Below are 17,276 nucleotides of genomic sequence, written 5' to 3' on the forward strand. Positions count from 1 at the left end.
CCAAACAGAGCCGGCCGTGAGTGCTGCTCGCAGGGGTTGATGGTTAGAGGTAAAGTGACAAAGCCCTGGGAGTCGGGGAACCTGGAAACTCACCCTGTCTCTGAGACTCTCTCGTTGTGTGACCTTGATCAAGTCACTTAACCTCTCTGAACTGCATCTCTGAACTGTATGTGCAAATAAGGGCACAGACAGATACTCCTTAAAACAAACAAACAAACAAAAAACCTGACTTTGTTTCTTTTTTTTTTTTAAGATTTTATTTATTTATTTGACAGACCGAGATCACAAGAAGGCAGAGAGGCAGGCTCCCTGCTGAGCAGAGAGCCCAGTGCAGGGCTTGATCCCATGACCTGAGCCGAAGGCAGAGGCTTTAACCCACTGAGCCACCCAGGCACCCCCCTGACTTTGGTTCTAAGAGCATGGTTAAGAATCTTATAAGGAGAAGGTCAGTGTCATAGTTGGCCCATTTGTTCAGGTGTTTCCCCCATAAACTCCATGAGGGCAGGGCCCTGGTCTGGCCTGTTCACCATTGCACCCCAACATCTACCACACGATAGGCACATGGTGGGCATTTAGTAATTATTGGATAGATAGATGGGAGAATGGATGGATAGATAGATAGAAGGATGGATGGATGGGCGGGTGGGTGAATAAATGGGTTGAAGGAAGTAAGGATGGATGGATGGAAGGATAGTTGGATGGATGGATGGATAGAAAGAAGGGTGGGTGGATGGATGGATGGATAGTTGGATGGATGGGTAGACAGAAGAATAGACAGGTAGAATGGATGGATCAATGGATGGAAGAATGGATCAATGGATGGAAAGATAGATGGATGGCTGTTTTTTAGAGAATGAGCTTATGTACTAGAAGGGTTAGGTACTTGAGGGTTAAACCATCTTCTACAGAGACTGATAGGGTAGGAGGAGGCCTTCCAAGCAGCTAAGTCTGTGAGTGTGATATAGGGTGATTAGTCATGGAATTAGCCCAGGAAATCAATACGAAAGGCTGGATTTCTCGGACCTTCCTGGAAGGTTGAACTTTACCAACACTGTTGGGATCTCAGTCAACAGACGGTGCCATCTTGGCAGCTGGGTGGACTTTTGTGGGTGATAACCATGGTCTCATCCAGTAACAACCACCAAACTCTTTTCCCACACAACCAAGAAAGTCATTCTCTTACTCGCTGAAGGTTAAACGGAATCTAAGCCGGTAACTCTAAACCAGGTTCCTCGAGTTTGTCACTCTTGGCATTTGGACTTGGATCTTTCTGTGTGGTGGGGCCATCTGTGTGTTGTAGGGTGTCTAGTGGTATCCTGACATGTACTCATCAGCTACCAGTACCACTTCCTGAGCTGTGACGGCCAACAATGTCTCCATAAATGTCATCTGGGGAGCAAAAATGTCCCTGGCCGAGAACCACTGCTCTAGGAGCCAGCATCTGTCCTTGTCATGTGGGGCCGGTTTATTTGTAGTTGTTAAACTTTGTAAGGTATTCTAGTTGCCTTCCTATGTCCCACACATAGATCGTGAATTGCTCTTTGGTGTACAATCCTCAAGTCAACTGCGAAGGAAGGTAATTTTACCCCCACAGACAGGGGAGGAAGTCAGACTCAGGAGGTTAAGTAAGTAGCCCAGGGTTTCCTTTCAAAGTAAGTTTCAAAATTCCATTTAAGGCAAAGTGAATGTCACTGTGAGCTCTGCACAGGTGCCCAGGTGCCCCGAATCATGGGGTTCGCCCTCTGGACTCTGAATCCAAAGATAACATTGACTCCAGGCCACGGACCTGAAGGAGGTACCTACCACCTGGGACAGCTGTCTTACCGCAAACTTGACTCTGCTTTGTGACCTGGTCTTTATTACTGAATTGCAAACCCTACCTCCCTGGTGAATCAGAAAAGTTTGAGATATTGGTGTTTCGATATGGTGGAATTGCATACACTGGGTTTTCTGTCAGCATCGCTGAGACTCATGCAATCTGTTACCAGTATCAGAACTGACTGGTTCATCTATCAGCAAGAACCAAGCACCCACTCTGTGCACCAGATCTTGTCTGAGGCCCCAGGAGTAATTCTCATCACAGCTGATACTATGGAAGGCCCACTATGGGCAGGCCCTGAGCCAAGCGCTTTATGCTCATTCATTTAACACCCCCGCCGCCGTGACCCTAGTACGCAGATGCCATTACTGTTTCCATTTTACAAAGGAAGAAACTGTAGCGCAGAGAGGGAAATGACGTGCCCAAGGTCACACAGCTACAAAGAGATGGACCCAGGATGCAAACACAGGCGTGGTTCCAGAATCTTCTCTTAACTACCCCTATGCTTCTCAAGCGGATAGAAAGTAATAAAAGACCTCCTCCTTACAGCTGACTTTAAGGAGACTTGACAAGGTCAGAACAGAGGGTGGGGGGCCCCAGGTGGCAGGAGCGGAGGAGCGAGAAGGTGGAGCTGAAGGAGGGTCCCAGAAGTGACCCCTCGACTCCTATGACCACTAGTCCTCAAGGAACCTTGTCACCAGCCTCATGCCCTTAACCGTCCCCCTCTAATAAGCCGTGGGAAGAAACAATCTGAGTTCAGATCCTGCCATGAGGGGGTCCATCCTCAGAACCTGTTCCCCGAGTTAGGTTCCGCCTCGCAAAGTGAGGACGCTAGGCAGAAGTAAAAGCTTAAAGTCAGTGCCGAGCATTGGGCGGAGTGGGATGGGATGGGAGTAAGGCGTAGATTCATTGTATGCAAAAAGGTTCACTGAGGGTGAAAATGGGGAGAGGTTTTTAAAACTTTCTTGAAGTGGGTCAACTGAGGGGTGTCAGAGCAGGCTGGGTGACAGCTGTGTGACTACAACCCGAGAAGCCTGTTCTCACACCCTAGGGGGAGAAGTAAAAAAGTCCCTGGCCTGCGGGATACCAGCAGGGCCATACCAGCGGCCGGCTTCTTAGCCAGGGTCTTAGCGTAAGGATCAAGGAGGTGTCAGAATCCAGGAAGGGAGCAGGACGAGCCACCCTAAACTGAAATGGGGAGTGCATCCCGCGGGTTGGCCAGGCCCTTCATGGGCATCCCCCTATTTCATCTCAACAAAAGTCAGATTAAAAGGGTATTCTTGTCTCCATTGTACAGACAAAGAAACTGAGGCTCAGAGAGGTCAAGAAACTTGCCTGACGTTTTCAGCTAGGCAGCTGAGAATTCAGACCCAATCTGTGTGACAACAAAGGGGAGGCTTCTGCCTCTGGGCTCCCTTTCTTTGGCCTGGGGGGCAGCCCCCAAAGGGAAGGCAGTGACCATGAGCTCTTCCCGAAGGTCTGGGATCCTGCTGCTCTGCCGAAAGTTACAAGGTCAGCCCTGGGCCTGCCTTGCCCGTGCTGTACTTGGAGATGGAGCCATACTGAGCCCAGAGGCTCGTTCAGCGCCTTGCAGTGAAGGTCATATCACCCCCTTCCGGGGACAGGGTGTGCGTCTGGAAATGTGGGGAGAGTGGAGTTGTTATCACAACACCTGGGGGGGCGCGCGTCCTTTGATGCATATAGGACAGCCCTGGACAGTGAAGTACTGGGAGCCATAGCTTCTCTGTTGGGAGATGCTGCTTGAGGGGAGGGTCCAGAAGTGTGGGTTCTGGCCCCCGCTTTGTCGTGAACATCCTGTGTGACTTCAGACACGCCCTTGTTCTTCCTAAGCCAGAGGGATGGGTTGGACGCCAAGGGCTTCTGCAGGGTGTGTTTGTAGGTCTGGGGTGGGCACCCGGGCCGCTCACTTGTTGTGCAGGGCTGGTGCACTCCTGCCCCCTGGTGGCTGAGTGGAGGAGCTCCCTTGGTTCCCCCATCACCACCACCACCACAAAGATTTTCCGAAGAACAGGGGGACCTGTCATTTGGGCTGGGGCTATGCCTGGGATTGTGTGTGCGCACCACATATCCCTGAACACAGAAAAGATGCACCGCTGACCACATGGGATCATCCTGGAGCCCCCAAACTCACTTGAGAGGATACGGTTTGCCTTTAAGAGACAGCCACACTGGACTGGACAGAGCCATTGACACCCAGTAATCCGCTTGTTATCCGAGCTCTGCCACTGTCTCAGCTCAGTGACTTCGAAGGTCTCTCTGCAAAGCTGAGCATTGTCATTCTAAGCTCCCAGGACTGTGGGGAGGATGAGCAATCAATCACACGGGCCAGCTCCTCAGGGGGTGCTCGGCACTTAGTAGGAGCGCCATGGACCACGGTTTGGACCACGCCATGGACCAGGCAGCACAGGGGATCTCGATCATATCCCTGCCTCCGGGCATGAAGGCGCCCAGACCTTCTCAGACCAGGAAGCGCTAACCTGCTTGCCCACCACTGTGTTGCCCAGAGTAGGGACCCTCTGCTTCAGAATCACATGGGCAGCTTGTGAAAAGTACACATTCCCGAGCCCCATGCCAGACCCGAGTGCGGGGGCCAGGGAATCTGAATTTTCACGAGCCGCCCTGTGACCTCCGTTGTGGGTCTCAACCCCACGTGGCATTATCTGGATTCACGTGCTCAGTGACTCGCAGACTCTGGTCTCCTGAGGTCGATGAAAGATAGGGCAGAGGCTGCTTTGGAGCTGTTTCAAGTCCAACTGACCTTGGACTTTTGAAGTTGCCTCCTGGGAGGTGGGATGGGGAACAGGCACCCTGAGACTGACCCTTAGATCTCTGAGTTGGAAGGGACCTCAGGAGACCAGTTTCCCTGGCTGTGGTCCTTTGGGTGGGTTTCCAGCTGGACTGGGACCTGAGCAGCCCTCAGGAGCAGTGGGGGTGATCTTGCCTGCCCACTGCCCACTACCAGGCAAGATCAAGGCCTGACCCAGATTCAAGGGGAGGCCAAAAGGGAGGAACAGAAGCCAAAAGCAATATATGGGCCTGGGAAATGTGTAAAGACAGTGTTTTGCTGCCTCAGCCATGGTTCCTGTGTCCTGGGCGGGGCCAAGGGCACAGCGTCTGCAGTCGGACCCTCTGCTTTCCCACCCACCAGCTGGGTGACCCAGGACAAGTGACCCAGCTGTCTCTGTCTCCGTGCCTCTTTGTGTTAAATGGAGATACTACCGCAGCCTCCTGCTTGGGCGGCTGTGAGGATTCAGGGAATCAGAACGTGCAGAGGGTAGCCCCAAGTCTGGTTTCGAGGAAGCAGTGTGTAAAGGAAGCTTCCAGTATTCATGAGTATTAATCATAGGGTGTTTCTGCTGGAAGGAGATACAAATCTTATCCAGCCTAATTATTCTCCTCTATTTTGGACCTCTCCCAACAGAGATCCATTCATTCATTCATTCCTACAAATTGTCTATTCTTTGCTCTTACGATGATAATTACACATCTGCTTTGCTTTGGGCACAGGCCTGGTTGCTAGGAATGTATGGTGAATTTGGAGCTTCTGTTCCAGAGGGGGAAACATCATAAACAAGTTGGCCAATGTAAAAATCAAGTTTTAAGCGGTGATAAGAAAATATCTTTTGATGAGGGAACAGAAAGCAGTGGAGTGGAGTCAGGGAGGACTTCTCAGAGGAAGTGACATTTGAGAAAGGATCTGAATGATGAGCAGCTCTGAGAGAGTATTTGAGGCACTGTCAAGACTGACATTTAAGAGTAACTCGTCACTGTAAGAGATGACCCTACCCAGAGGAGGAGAGAGGCCTTACCCAGCAAACCCACTGTCTCCGTTGTCCCCTGGGGATGCAGCGCTCGGAGGGCACCGGAAAGAGAGAAAAAGTCTCAGCTGGAGGCGGGATGCAGAAACAGGTGGGCACATCAGAGAACCCTGGCAGACCAGGGAAAGCTTCAGTTAGTTAAAGAGCCAACACATCTTACGAATTGCTGGGCATCACCCTGGGCACTGGGTGACGACAAGGAACAAAGCAAAAGTTTCTACCCCCATGGGACTGACAGTCTGGTGGGGAGAACCAGACAGTCAAGTTATCCACAGGTGCAACAGTGGTAGGAACAAGGGATGGGGAAGGTGTGACCAGCGGTGGGCTGCTTTACTTCAGAAGCTGCTGGCTTCTGTAAGGAGAGAATATTTTTGACCTGACTGATGAGAAGGGACCAGCCAGGCAGAGCTCTGGGAGAGGAGCCTTCCCATTAGAATAGCAAGTGCAGGGGCGCCTGGGTGGCTCAGTGGGTTAAAGCCTCTGCCTTTGGCTCAGGTCATGATCCCGGGGTCCTGGGATCGAGCCCCACATCGGGCTCTTTGCTCAGCAGGGAGCCTGCTTCCCCCTCTCTCTCTGCCTGCCTCTCTGCCTACTTGTGATCTCTGTCTGTCAAACAAATAAATAAATAAATCTTGAAAAAAAAAAAGAATAGCAAGTGCAAAGGCCCTGGGGTGGGAAAAAGAGCTTGGCTTCTTGGTGGGCCAGATCCTGGTGCATGAATCGGGGATCAGTGGAAAGTGATGTGGGAGAGGGTGGTGGGAAGAGGCCAGGTAATGTCCAGCCTTGCAGACCCTGGGAAGAAATGTGGATTTTATTCTGCGTGTCTTGGGAGAGTTTTTAGTTGGGGAGAGAGCACCATCAGCCATATAATTTTGCCCCTCTGGGTGATGTGCGGCAGATAGAGCGCTGGCAAGCATGAAAGATGAGAACCAGAGTAATGGCCAGTGGCTGAAGAGGGAAGGTGGTCCCAGTGGCCACAGTGGCCAGTGGTAGTGGAGTGCCAGGGTCCCACTCGGGATATATTTTGAAGGCGGAGCTGATAGCATAGCTGGTAGGTGGGACGTCAGGCTAGGGCAACCAGAAAAACCAGGGACGATGCCCAGGCTTTTGACCTGAGCTCCACAATAGGAGAGTCGGGTGTTTGAGGAGCGAGTCGGCCAACCTGGCAAGTTGGCAGTAGAGCCGGGACCGGAAAACCCCAGTGTCGGGGTCACCTTGGACTCATGCCCCTCCCCACCAGCTACCGTTTGCCTTACATGGGACCTCAGCTCCAAGTCCACCAGCCTGGCTGCCAGTGACCTTTACACAGGGCTGACATTCCCGAGCCCAGTGCCCGAGTATACTCAGGGAGCTAATCATCTGTCCAGCTGGTAACCCATATTCCAGAAGCTAACTCAATCACCGCAGTCTTGGGCAGTGTAGTATGAATTCGCAGCTAATTATCATTGCCACCAAAGAATCACCATGGCGGAGGCTGGCTGGCTTTCCACAGCTCAACTATCACCTGGATGCAACCGTCTGTGAGAGTGGGGAGCTCCTTTATGAAGCTGTAAGTGACCCAGGAACCCCAGGACATGACATGCCTATTCCGCAGCACGTAGGTAGTTGCGGTCAAGGACAGCGGAGCAAACGCTGCCAGTTCGCAGCTCGTGGAGTGCCCTAGTGCTAGGAAGGGACTGGTTTATTCTGCAGAAGCTAAAACCTCAGACTCCAGGACTTCGGAAGGCCACGCGTGGTGAAGCTAGCCACTACTACTGTAGTATAATTTACTAATACTTTAACTTTAGTATAATATACTTGCCCACATCGCGGGCACCCAGCGGAGGAGTCTAATTCCGTAATGTTCATTAGGGGCCTCTCGTGGAGTGGGAGTCCTCAAACCTCTGTGAGGTGACTGACCATTTCCATTTTCCACCCAAGCAAGGATGAGCTGTTTGCCAAGGGTTAGACACACAGACAGGAACCCTCAAATTATTCATTGAACATTTGTTCTTTGTGGCAAGCATTGTTCTGAGAACTAAAGATAGAGCAAAGACTACCCTTATAAGGTTGGTTTTACAAAGCTTATATTTCAGGAGGAGAGACAAACAAAAGTAAATGAATATATCAGAGATAGTGAGCTCTGTGAGGAGGAAAAAGGCAGGGAAAAGGGATAAAGAGCGATGGGTGGCCAGTCAGGAAGGCCTTTCTGGGCAGGAGGCTTTGAACAGAGACCTGAATGAGGAGGAGAAGGCCCACATGAAGATCTGAGGAATGAGCCTTTTAAGTGGTGGACCAACAAGTGCAAAGGCCCTTCAAGCAGCAGGAATGTTCTAGAAGTCGAGGTCAGGGACTTTGACGAGGGGCCTCGTAGGTCATGGCAGGGGTTGGATGTGGTTCTAATCGTGAGGTTTCTACATTATTGCCAAAGAAAGAAGAAAACAGAGTGCCAGGAGTCCAGGCCTGGAGATGTTTCTGGGCTGCGCGGAAACCAAGGAGGGAAACCGAGAGCCGGTCAGGAGTGACAGCAGCTCTCTTCCTCCTACACTCAGCCCCCAGACCAGTGGTCCTCAAACCTGGCTGTCACCTGCAGAGACAGACTTCCAGGGCCCGTCCACACTATGGGACCGGAATCTTTGGGGGTGGGCACTCAGGGTCTGAATAACACCCGTCCTGGCCCACCAGAGTTTGGAGCCACGTGAGTGAGGCAGAGGGGAGCCCCAGGGTCAGCGGGTGACTGGAGACTGGTGGAGGTTTGGGGGCTTGAGGTGCTGACATGCTGTACCCGGAGGGGCCTCACCACCCCGCTGTGCCCACCAGATGGCGGGGCGCATGGGTTCTCGACAGAGAACAGGGACCCCTCCCCCCCACCGGACTGGTCCCAGTCAGAGAGGCTGCCCTTCCAGCAGGGGGGTGGGGAGCAGGGACAGGGATGCAAGGCAGATTCCTGCCCTCCCCCAGTAGAGATGTTTTTAGATCAACTAATGGTCTCGGGGACTTCGGGTGTGCAGGGTGAAGGCGGTGGATGGGCGAAGAAAAGAAAATCCAGTTTGACGTCTTTCTCTCCCTTTTTCCTCAGCAGTGGGCTTTTTTTTTTCCTTAGTCAGGACCCTATTCCCAAGTAAATCCATCCATTTTAAAAATTTTATTCCATTACCTAAGCATCTTTTTCAGATTTACAAACTTCTTAAGAATCTTTTTTTTTTATGGCTTCTTCTCCGCGGGGCGGATGTGCTGTCGTTTGCATAACGGAACCCTGTTGTTAGAAATCTCCAGAATGCTCTCATTTCCACAAGGTCTTTACTTCCTAGTTCCCACATTCAGGATTGTTTTCTCAAGATTAGCATTTCAGAAATGGAATTCCTGGACCAGCGGGGGCTGCACATCTTCCCCCCCCCCCCTTTTTTCTTTGGGGTAAAATACACATAACAAAATATGGCATTTTAGGCATTTTTACGTGTACCGTTCAGCAGCATTAAGCACGTTCCCTGTGTTTGCCACCACCACTGTCCATCTCCAGAGCTCTTTTGTTTTCTATTTTTTTTAAGATTGATTTATTTATTTTAGAGAAAGAGCGAGCATGAGCAGGGGGAGGGGTGGAGGGGAGAGAGAATCTCAAGCCGACTTCCTGCTGAGTACAGAACCCCACACAGGGCTCGACCCCACAACTCCGAGACTGGGACCTGAGTGGAAACCCAGAGTCAGCCCCTCCACCGACTGAGCCCCCCCAGACACCCCTGCAGAGCTCTTTTCATCCTGCAAAACTGAAACTCTTACTCCCTCTTTCCCCCTACCCCAGCCCTCAGACACTCTTCTGCTTTGTGACTCTATGATTTGGGGGATACACAGTGTTCTCAGGTTTTGGTCCATACTATCAAATGGCCCTCCGGGTGATTAAATCAATACACACTCCCACCAGTGAGATCCTCAAGCACGTACCTGTTTTCAACACCTCCTTAACAGCTTTGGGGTTAAAACAAAATTGATCTTTGCTAACCTCATGAAAATACCACCTTGTCTCTGATCAGTGGTTTTCAGTGCTGCAAGGTTTTCCATCCAGGAGGCTGGCCCACAGGTTAGCTGACCGCCTCCGTGGGGTGGTGCATGGGGGCCGTTTCCAGGCCTGGGCCTGTATCCCTTCCGCTGCTCTTTCAAAGCTAAACTGATTCTCTGCCCTTGTTTTTCTCTTTCCAGGGCGCTATGATGCGCGGGCCCGTGTCCTCATTTGCCACATGACCTCCCTCTTCCGAGTGCCCTTGGGGGAGCTGGATCTCCTTGAAGAGACCTTCCTTGAGAGCCTGAAGGAAACCAAAGAGGAGGAGTCTGAGTAAGGGAGCCCCGGGACCCCAGCCCTGCCTGCCAGAAATGAGGATTTCCACTTGAGTGCCCTGTTCCGCTAACGCGTGCTCCCCTCTTCCCTCCCCGCCGTTAACAGCTGATGCAGGGAGATGGAAGGAGCACCGGCCCGAGAGTCCCAGTGCAGCCCTGCCTCGCTGTGTGGCCTGGCCTTAGCAAGTCACTTTCCCTCTCTGGGCGCCAGTCCTCGGTTGTACAAAGTGGGGATTGAATGGATTATGGCTGGGGGCCATGAGTCTGTGACTTAACAGTCCGGTGACCCAGACACCTGGCTCGCTCTTGTGACCCTTTGTCTGTGGGCCAGAGTGGCCTGGATCAAAATCCTATCTGTGACAACCATCTACTTGTTGACCTTGGACAGGGCCCCCCCCCTTCCCTAACCACAATATTCTTATCTGTTAAATGGGAATAAGGATAGTCTTCCCAGGGGACTGTGAAAAACGAATGTGGTGGGGTAGAGGGCTCGGCCCGGGGCTGGCCGGCGGCAGGTGCACGGAAGATAGGAGTCCCTCCCTTCTCCTGCAGGCCCCTTCCCTCCCAGCTGCAGAGCGGCTTTGCTCTCTCTGCAGGGTCAAGTGTGTATAGAGGGAAATTATCCTGGTCACGTGGCTAGAGCCCCGGAACACCTTATGTGGGATCTGATACCAGAGCAATCAGTCAGTCCCGGTCACAGCCTAATCGCGGGCTCTCCGCACCAGGCACGTCTCCCAGCGTCCTCTTTGTCCTGCCCAATGGCTCTCTCGGAGCAGCCGGTTTGTGCCAGTTCCACCCAGCTGGGAATGTAGCTTTGAAGCCAGCTTCAAACGGGAGGTGCCCTCCCGCCCCAGTTAGTAGGGCAAAGGAAGGGGCTGTTTCCTGGAGAAAGAAAGCACCTCGATCAGTTGAAATAGCCTGAAAACAGGCTTGTATTGATTCCCAGAGCTGTGTCTGGGAAGACACCCCTGGATCCAGGCCCATGACCATAATCAGGAACTCGGCCCGAGCCTTGTCGCACACAGACACACACACATGCTTGGAAATGAAGGACGATCCTAGCTGTTTGGAAATCTTAGTATCAGAAGAAAAAACATGTTCTGCTGATACTCGTAATGCCAGATCAGGGACGATGCGAAAGAAAGTTCTAGGACAGCCCAGCTCAGCATGTGATCTTGGGGAAGTTATTTAACCCCCCTGGGCTTCCGTTTTCCTCATCTGCAAAATGGGACAAAAACAGCACCCTCCTTCTAGGGTCGCTGGGAGGGCTCAGATGAGTTCGTACATGTGAAGTGCTTCGAGCAGGCCTTGCAGAGTCACTGGCTGAAAAATACCATCATTTGCTGTAGTACAATCATCATTGTAGACATTCCTACGTACGGGCCCTTTCTTCAGAAAGATATCCCACATGTGTAATTTTTAGATTCCACTTTAGGGACTCTGGAGACCTCTCAGGTTCTTCTTGTGGCCTCTGGAAGGATCTGAGACCCTGGGGAGGCCTAGAGACTATTGGGCCAGGAGACCTAGTTCTCAGTGTGATTCTGCTACTGAATGTCTGTGTAGCCCTGGACACGTTGCTTTCCCTCTCTGGGCAACCGCACCAGTTTTTTCACCTAGACAAGTAGAGGATTGAATTTCTTTTAGTTCCACGGTTTGTGTTTCTGCAAGATGAGCTCAACACCCTGAGGCCATCCTTTGCAGCTGGGGTTCAGAGGATGACATGTAGGACATTTCTGTTCTTGGCTCCACCCCGCCCCCGACCCCCACCCCCAGCTGGAGGCCGTTCGAGCTTCTCCCCGTGTTCAGTGACTTCACTTCCCTGTGCTTCCCTCCTTTACCTCCAACAGCAGGATGATGGTAGTATCTCCAAAACAGGGCCATTGGGAGGATTAAATGAAAGGATGCCGGTCAGAAGCTTGGACCAGCGCCTAGCACATAGTAGGTGCCCGTAAATGTTAGCAGATGTCCTACTGACGCTTGACACTGATGACATCAGAATGACGTGTTCAACACGTAGCTGTCCCTGAGCGCTCGGAAGATGCCTTCTCAGACAGTCCCTTGACTGTTCTGCAGAGGAAGAAACAGAAGGTCAGAGGGGTGACGGACCTCGGCCAAGGTCACATCGCTGGCCAGTGGTACCACAGTTTCAACCAACGCACCCATCTGAACACCGCACTCAGTGCCTCTCTCAGGGCACAGTGGACATGCCCTGGTTCCTTCCTTAATTCTGAAGAAAGCAGTAAAGATACTTCTTTTTTTTTTTTTTAAGCAACCGTCGCACCCTTTTCAAGCCCAGCACCGGGCTTGAACTCACGACCCTGAGATCAAGACCTGAGCCGATATCAAGAGTCAGAAGCTACACTGACTGAGCCACCCCGGTGCCCCAGCAAAGATCATTCTTAATGGGGCTTTCTGCACTTTTATTTAGGAAGTGTCTCTAGAACTCCCAGAAATATGCTCTCCCTCTATCAACTGGAGAAAGGGATTAAGAAAGGAAGGAAGGAAGGAAGGAAGGAAGGAAGGAAGGAAGGGAAAGAAAGAAAAGGTGGTGATGATGGCGACGAGGATAAGAAACATCCTCTCATGGGAGATGAGGTGGCAGGAGGGACGTTTATTTGTGGATCCATGACGTGGGCAACGTAGGTGTCTCGCTCTTCACTATGTATCCGTGACTTCGGCCTCTGTCCTTGGAAGGCTGACAAGGAACGCCAACTCAAGGTCATTTCTGGCATCCCAGAGCATGAGTGTGGCCAAGACCGGACAACGGCAGAGATTGCCATGGTATCTGACCAGTGCGCGGTCAGTGATGGGAACAGGACTCCGTTTGGTTATAGCGTCATGCTCTGAATTCCCACTTCCAAATATGGGAAGCATTATAGCCCTATCTCCCAGCCAGCCTCTCCTGCGGTGCTTCAGATTTTGAAATTCAGCCAGACAATGGAATTAATCGCAGGAGTAAAACACTGTGTTAGTTAATGATGATTGGCAAAGCCCTTCGTTTCATGTACAAAACGGTTATTAAGAACGTTCAAGTACTTAAATAAAAGTAAGGCAATCAGTTTGGGTTAACACTGAGAGAGAGGTTCTTAGCTAAATATCTTGGCAGGGAGGGAAATATTGTATTCTCTTTGGTTCAGCAAATTTTTATAAACACTTAAATAATAACGAGCAATTAGAGTATATCGCCCATCTAATCTTTGTTACATGGATTCGATACACTAGGATTCATACATTGATAAAACAGCTTCAAGAACCGTATTTACTGATTACGTATTTTATTCCCTTGAGGGTATGAGCCCCCCCCCCCCATTCTGCATAAACTCCGCTAAAAGGGAAGATTATCTCCTATCACGGTTGCACAGATGTCGCTGCAGGAAGAATCTAGAAGCAGAAATTTATAAAATTTTACAACATCCCAGACGGGCCCTAGTATCTCAGAAGTTTTACTCTTGGTGGTGATTGGCCCGTTCTGTAGCTAAATATTTTATTTAGCCAAAATGCCCCGCTGGCTTTACAGATCTGGGCAGTGCGCGGGGGAGTAGATAGTGTAGAAACATGGCCACGGCCAGTCCTTGTCGGAACGATTAGGTTCTTTTCTGAGCACTGTCCAGGTCCCAAGCCTAGGACAAGCCACCGAGGCCAGAGAGCAGGAAAGGTCCTGTCTGGGCAGTTGTTCAACTTAAGAAACAGCGGGGCCCTGGAGGGCTTGCCACAGGCACAGCTCCCTGACCCTTGTGCCCAGAGCTTCTGGCCCAGGAAGCTGTGATTTTAACAGCTACCCTGGGAGCTTGTGATGCGGTTAATACAAAGTCCCACCCTTTGAAAACCAGTGGTCCAGAACTCCATGCTGAGGACAGAGGGTGAAGGGCCCCAGAGTCCCGCATTTAGGCATCCCTGGGGCTCACACAGGCTTCCTGGAGGAGGTGACTCTTGAATGGTGACGAATGTGTAGCCAGCCCAGAGGAAGGTGAGAAGGTCATCGACAGCTGAGGTCCAGTGGGAGCACAGGGACTGAGGCCCAGGCAATGTGCCTGGGGACAGTGCAGTGTTTCTGAAGGGCGGACTGTGAGTGAGGAAAGACTGGCTGGAAAGGAGGCAGGGGCCAGACCACTGGGGGCCTCGGTGTCATGCTGGAGAGGGGACGCTATCATCACTCAGGGCAGAGGGAGGGGACACGGAGGCTGGGAGGGAGGGAAGCTGAGGACCAGGGTTATACTATCTATCACTGTGGTGGGAGCTGACCTCATCCCCGCAGTTCCAGTCCCTACGTGTGAGAAAATGGTAACTTCAGAAGCACGGGGTGACGCAGGAGATCACAATGGAGCCAGGCTCAAATGCCTCTGCCCCAAATTCCCACACTGTCTCCCAGCCTGAGTCTGTGAAATGGGACGCCGCTGATTCAGAGCCTGCCGCTTGGCGCAGTGCGCGTTCCTGTTACACGTCCTCAGTGGTGCGAGTCTTTTCCTCAGACCTTGAACTCTGCCCAAAGAAACTCATTTCCAACCTTCCTGTTTACCCAGAATGGTGCTAGGGATCAAGGGCCAAAGTTTATCTGCAGCCTGAGTGGAGGGGTTAGTTACCGTAGTAACGAGAGGACCGATATAGCTGCAAACATACTGGCTGATCACAGTATGCCACTCACCATGTGGATTATCTCATGTGCCCTCACAGTGCCCCCGGGGAGGAAGTGCTATTATTATCCCAGCTTGGAGGGTGAGGCAGGTCAGATAGGTCAGATCATTGCTGTTTGGTCTCAGCAAGGAGCTCAAGCAATGGGATAGACTGGCTTTTGCGGCAGTGACAGGTGACCTCTGAGTCTCAGCGGTTTACGCGATGAAGGTGCATTTCTTGTTCACAGTATGTCTGTTGCAGACTGGCGGTGGCCTTAGTCCCCACTGCACTGTCTTGGTCCTGGGTCGCAGGGGGACAGAGTGCCCCCTATCTGGAATGTTGCTGGTTCGTGGCAGAAGAGCAGGAGACTCATCAGACCCCTGCAAGATTGTTCTAGAAATGACACACACCCCTTCCAGTGACCTTTCTTTGGTGACAGTGGGTCATAGGGCCCCTCATTTCCAAGGGCAGGGGTGTGTAAGGCTTGTGCAGGGAGGACTAGTACAGGGAGGGATAGCCAAACCAGGTGGATGGTGTTCCAGTACCACACAGCAGGGGTCAAAGTCAAGTTCACAGGGTCAGTCCTGACGTCAGAACCCATGCCCTGTCACCATCCTGCCTTCTAGGCTCGATGCACACAGTTCAGCCTCATCCGTGTCTCCGATAGCATGAATTGTGGCATGAGTGGGGATGTTGATGTTGGGTTTCCCCTTCCCTTCAGTGAAGGAGCTGCAAAGGGCCATACTCCACGCCCGGGAGAGGGGCGTGGGAAGAGAATTCGTAGAAGTAAGCTGGCAAATGGCATCGCAGCTCCTGAACGCTCAGCTCAACTCCCACTCCTCTTCGATGGATGAGCTACTTCTCGATACAACGTGCGGTTCAGGAGGAACGAGATGGGCACGAAAGGAGTCTTGGTTGAGGGCCGCATGCCTCTGCTCCCAGATACACGACATGCAGAATGACCAGCACGAAGCCCGCCCTCTGTGACAGGCTGTTGGCTGGATGGATGAAGAAAGAATGCATTTCATCTTCACAACCTGCCACCTGACTTGCTACCTGTTGTTAGTCCCATTTTACAGAAGAGGAAGTTGAGGCTCAGGGAAACCCGCATAGTTGCGTGAAATAACAGTCGCCGTTTTAGTCACCCCTTGCAGGGTGCCATCGTGCTAAACGTTTGACGGACAGTCTCTTCCTCCACGCCCGCAGCCCTCAGGAGGCAGCTGCTGCTGTCCCTTCACTGGACGTTGTGTCATTTGGGCACAGTAATAAAACTGCTTCCTGGGTAAGAGAAGCCATGTGAAGTGCACAGCACCGCGGCTGGCGAGAAGGAATTCCTCAGTAAATATTAACCATTTTCCCTCTTGATCGTCACGCTGTCATGCTACACACTGAGTTGTTGTCCAAACTCCAACTTCAGCTCAGAGTTCGCTCTCGTGAGGACTGCACCGACTGACCTGCCCTGGGTCCCCCATCCTGCTCCTGATTGCCTCACAGTGTGGGGGCTGCCCGCCTGACACCGGGGCTGGGCTTGGTGACTCTCTACTTGCTCACTGCGGCCATCCTCCTTCACCTGACCCCGTTCACCCCAAATGCTTCCCTTCTGCTCGATTTTATAGCTTTTAACGGTCAGGCCTGGCCGATTCTAGCTAGTGCCCCGAGGCCAAGGTCTCCAATGGTGGACATTTCCAGCGGGAGACGGGATCAGAGGGGAGAGAGCAGGGAAGGGAAGGGCAGACAGGGGCGATGGAGTCTGTGATCATATTTGTACTTGGTCTGGGTCCGTCTGTTCCAAGATATTTTTTGTGCTGGTTTTGCTATTATTGCTGTTATTTTTGTCTTTTTATTATTCAAATTGCAACCCTGTTAGGACGGACCCATGAGGTAAGTAGCACATCCCACACACTGGGTTTTCCCAGCTGGGTTTTAGAAACTTTCCAGCCTTTTAAACCATCGATGGGCCCAGGGTGACTTTGGTACCCCGCTCTGCATGGCAACGCCCCCGGCCTTGATCCTAGTTTGGGGGTTCAGTGAGGCGGGTGGTCTCAGGGGGATGCCAGGCTCCGCCAGCCCTAAAGACCGAGCTCTTTCCCCTCCAGAACCGCTGAGGCATCCCGGAAGAAGAAAGAAAACCGGAGGAAATGGAAGCGCTATCTCCTGATTGGCCTGGCAACTGTTGGGGGCGGGACCGTGATCGGTAAGGCCCGCCCAGGTTGACCAGGGTGTGGGGGCGCGCATGCGCCGGGGCAGTGCGAATACAGTACAGGCTCGAAGCTAGAGAGGAGAGGGTAGGGGGGTCAGCTGGGAGGTGGCCGCGGCGCACACCAGGTGCTCCGTCAGCAGAAGTGCGTTCATTCACGTTCTTAGAAGCATCCATGGAAGGCGGTGGGCGGCCAATGGGGGAAGAACCGGGTAGGCCTCATCTTCCCCCCCTTTACCTACCACGGGCTGCTCTCCTTGCAGGCGTGACCGGGGGTCTGGCTGCCCCCCTCGTGGCCGCTGGCGCTGCCACCATCATTGGCAGCGCTGGGGCAGCGGCTCTGGGCTCGGTGGCGGGCATCGCCGTCATGACCTCGCTGTTCGGGGCGGCTGGAGCTGGCCTGACAGGTAAGGTTGCAGAGGAGTGTTGTGCCAGTGGGGGATGTACCGCCGGGGAGGCCGGGCTCTCACAGACAGGTCCAGATTCTCACCCATCACGGCTC

At 52.3% G+C, this 17,276-nt stretch overlaps 1 protein-coding gene across 6 annotated transcripts in view; it reads left to right on the forward strand.

Moving 5' to 3' along the window:
- The window catches only part of TMCO4 (transmembrane and coiled-coil domains 4), an 88,066-nt gene that overhangs the window by 22,674 nt on the left and 48,116 nt on the right, over positions 1-17,276 (forward strand). For all 6 annotated transcript variants that reach the window (XM_046006617.1, XM_046006601.1, XM_046006633.1 and 3 more), the window contains 3 exons: positions 9,832-9,964; positions 16,674-16,771; positions 17,038-17,181. In XM_046006617.1, the coding sequence (XP_045862573.1) occupies positions 9,832-9,964; positions 16,674-16,771; positions 17,038-17,181 (375 nt within the window). The remainder of the gene's footprint in view (positions 1-9,831; positions 9,965-16,673; positions 16,772-17,037; positions 17,182-17,276) is intronic.

Source organism: Meles meles, chromosome 1 (assembly GCF_922984935.1).
Source record: "Meles meles chromosome 1, mMelMel3.1 paternal haplotype, whole genome shotgun sequence".
NCBI lineage: Eukaryota > Metazoa > Chordata > Mammalia > Carnivora > Mustelidae > Meles > Meles meles.